The sequence below is a fragment of the Bos indicus x Bos taurus genome, chromosome 25, assembly GCF_003369695.1.
Source record: "Bos indicus x Bos taurus breed Angus x Brahman F1 hybrid chromosome 25, Bos_hybrid_MaternalHap_v2.0, whole genome shotgun sequence".
In the NCBI taxonomy this organism is placed as follows: Eukaryota; Metazoa; Chordata; class Mammalia; order Artiodactyla; family Bovidae; genus Bos; species Bos indicus x Bos taurus.
The window spans coordinates 8,194,251-8,196,390 of NC_040100.1; the positions used below are offsets into that span (position 1 = coordinate 8,194,251).

At 66.0% G+C, this 2,140-nt stretch overlaps 1 protein-coding gene across 1 annotated transcript; it reads right to left on the reverse strand.

Moving 5' to 3' along the window:
- Positions 1-432: 432 nt before the first annotated feature.
- On the reverse strand, positions 433-2,140 carry HSPB1 (heat shock protein family B (small) member 1). Its single transcript, XM_027527283.1, has 3 exons — positions 1,627-2,140; positions 839-902; positions 433-748 (listed from the first exon to the last, which is right to left on the reverse strand). The coding sequence occupies exons 1-3, from the start codon at positions 1,976-1,978 to the stop codon at positions 559-561; spliced, it is 606 nt and encodes a 201-aa protein (XP_027383084.1). The 5' UTR covers positions 1,979-2,140; the 3' UTR covers positions 433-558.

The following is a 2,140-nucleotide window of genomic DNA, read 5'->3' on the forward strand; positions in this document are numbered from 1 at the left end:
CGGGCTGGGGGAATTGCCCCTCAGAAAGCCTCCTGTGGTGGCCACACTTCCCCTCCCGTCTACCTGGCCCAGCCCCTCTATGATGAAGTCCGGAGTCTGAGCTCCCAGGAAGCCCTCTCCCCCAGCCCTGCCCTATCTCCCCTCACCTGCCCCCTTGCCCAGGTGGTTCCTGAGTGCCCAAGCCTGGGTCAAGTGCCTCTCATAGTTTCCCCTGCTCCCCTGCAGGCTCTGGGCCTTTTAACTCTGGTGAACAATCACTGCTTCTCTCTTAATGAACAAGGGGCACAGGAGGCCAGGGCTGTGCCCAGTGACGGATGGCACTGCACCCACAGGACCCAGCCTGGGGCCTGGTGCCCAACGGGCCCTCAGCAAACGTCAAACCAGCACCAACCCCTCTTCCTTCACAAAAACACCAGGCTCTGAGGCAGTGACTGGCGGTGGCTTCAAACTTTATTTGAGAAAAACAGAAGGTAAACGTATCAAAAGAACATAGAGGTTTGGCGGGTGAGGATGGTCAGTGATGGCTACTTGTGGGCTGGGCCGCTGGGCTAAGGGTCTTTACTTGTTTTCCGGCTGTTCGGACTTCCCGGCTTCGGGGCCGCCAAGCTGGGCACGCGCCTGGAAGGTGACGGGAATGGTGATCTCGGCCGACTGGGTGGCTGACTTGGGCAACGGGGCCTCCACGGTGAGCGTGCCCTCAGGGGACAGAGAGGAGGAGACCAGGGTGGGGTCCACACCGGGGGGCAGCCTAGACGGGCAAAGAGGGTAGACGAGAGTTACACACAAGGGCGTCCCCGCGCGCCCGCCCCCGCCCCCCAGATCCGGAGCCAGGACTCACGTGTATTTGCGAGTGAAGCAACGGGAAATGTAGCCGTGCTCGTCCTGCCTTTCCTCGTGCTTGCCTGGGAGGAGGGGGAGGGGAAGTAGGTCAGAGGAGGCGGGAAAGGGCGGCCTCGCCGCTGGCTCGCAGCCAAACGCACCCCACCTGGTGGCCAGGACTCCGGGCTGGCAAGACTGACGGAGGGATCTGGGTGCCCGAGACTGTCCCGGGAACTCAGAAGCTTTTGGAAAGTTCGGGTTCAGGGGCTTGGCGAGTGGGGGGTGGGGGTGGAAGCGCGGCTCGGAGCAGGCCCACACGCCCCCTCCGCGGACCCGGGCTGGGAGCAGGGACCGTGACGGGGGGGGGGAGGGGGGGATGGGGAGCAGGGCGGGGAGGGCGACGCCCTCTTCATACCGACTGCGGGCCGGGGTGGGTGGGGCGCGGGGGGGGGTCTGGTCCCTTGGGGGCCAGGTCCTCAGGTCGGAGGGCTGGGGTTGAGGCGGGGGGGGGGGTCTCCGCTGGAAGGGGGCGTTGCTTTCCTTAGTGGAGACTTTTTAGGGCTAAAAGATTCCTTAGGAACTCCCAGCAAACCCCAACTCCAGAGAATACAGACCAGGGGTTGGGCGAAGAGGCCGGGCTCCGCTCCGGGGGCTCCCCACCCCCCACCGTCCGTCCTCGGCTAAGTTTTCACTTTCCAGCGTTCCCCTCTCCCCGCTCCCCGCCCACATTTCAACCCGGGGCTCTTCCCCGGGACCCGCGAGAAGCGAGGGGCCGGGGTCCCTGGGGCGGAGGGCGGGGGTGCTCACCAGTGATCTCCACCACGCCGTCCTTGGTCTTGACCGTCAGCTCCTCGGGGGCGAAGTGGTTGACGTCCAGGGACACGCGCCAGCGGTCGGCGGTCTGCTGGATCTCGGAGACCCCACTGCTGAGCTGCCGGCTGAGCGCGCGGTTGTAGGCGGGACCCTCGATCGCTGCGGCGGGCAGCGCGCGCACGTAGCCCGGCCATCCGCTGTGGCTCAGCCACTGCGACCACTCCTCGGGCAGCCGGGGCAGCCCGAAGGCCTGGTCGAAGAGGCGGCTGTGGGCCGGATACCAGTCGCGGAAAGGGTCCCAGCTGGGGCCCCGCAGGAGCGAGAAGGGCACTCGGCGCTCGGCCATGCTGGCTGGTCTGGGTGCGTCCGGAGGAGGCTCGGAGAAGCGAGAGAAGTGGCGGGCGCCGGACCCCGCAGCGCTTTTATGGGTCTCCAGCCGGGTATTTTTAGCAGGCGGTGTTTCAGGTCTCTATTAATGGCAATGACGGGCCAGGGGGCAGCCCCTCCC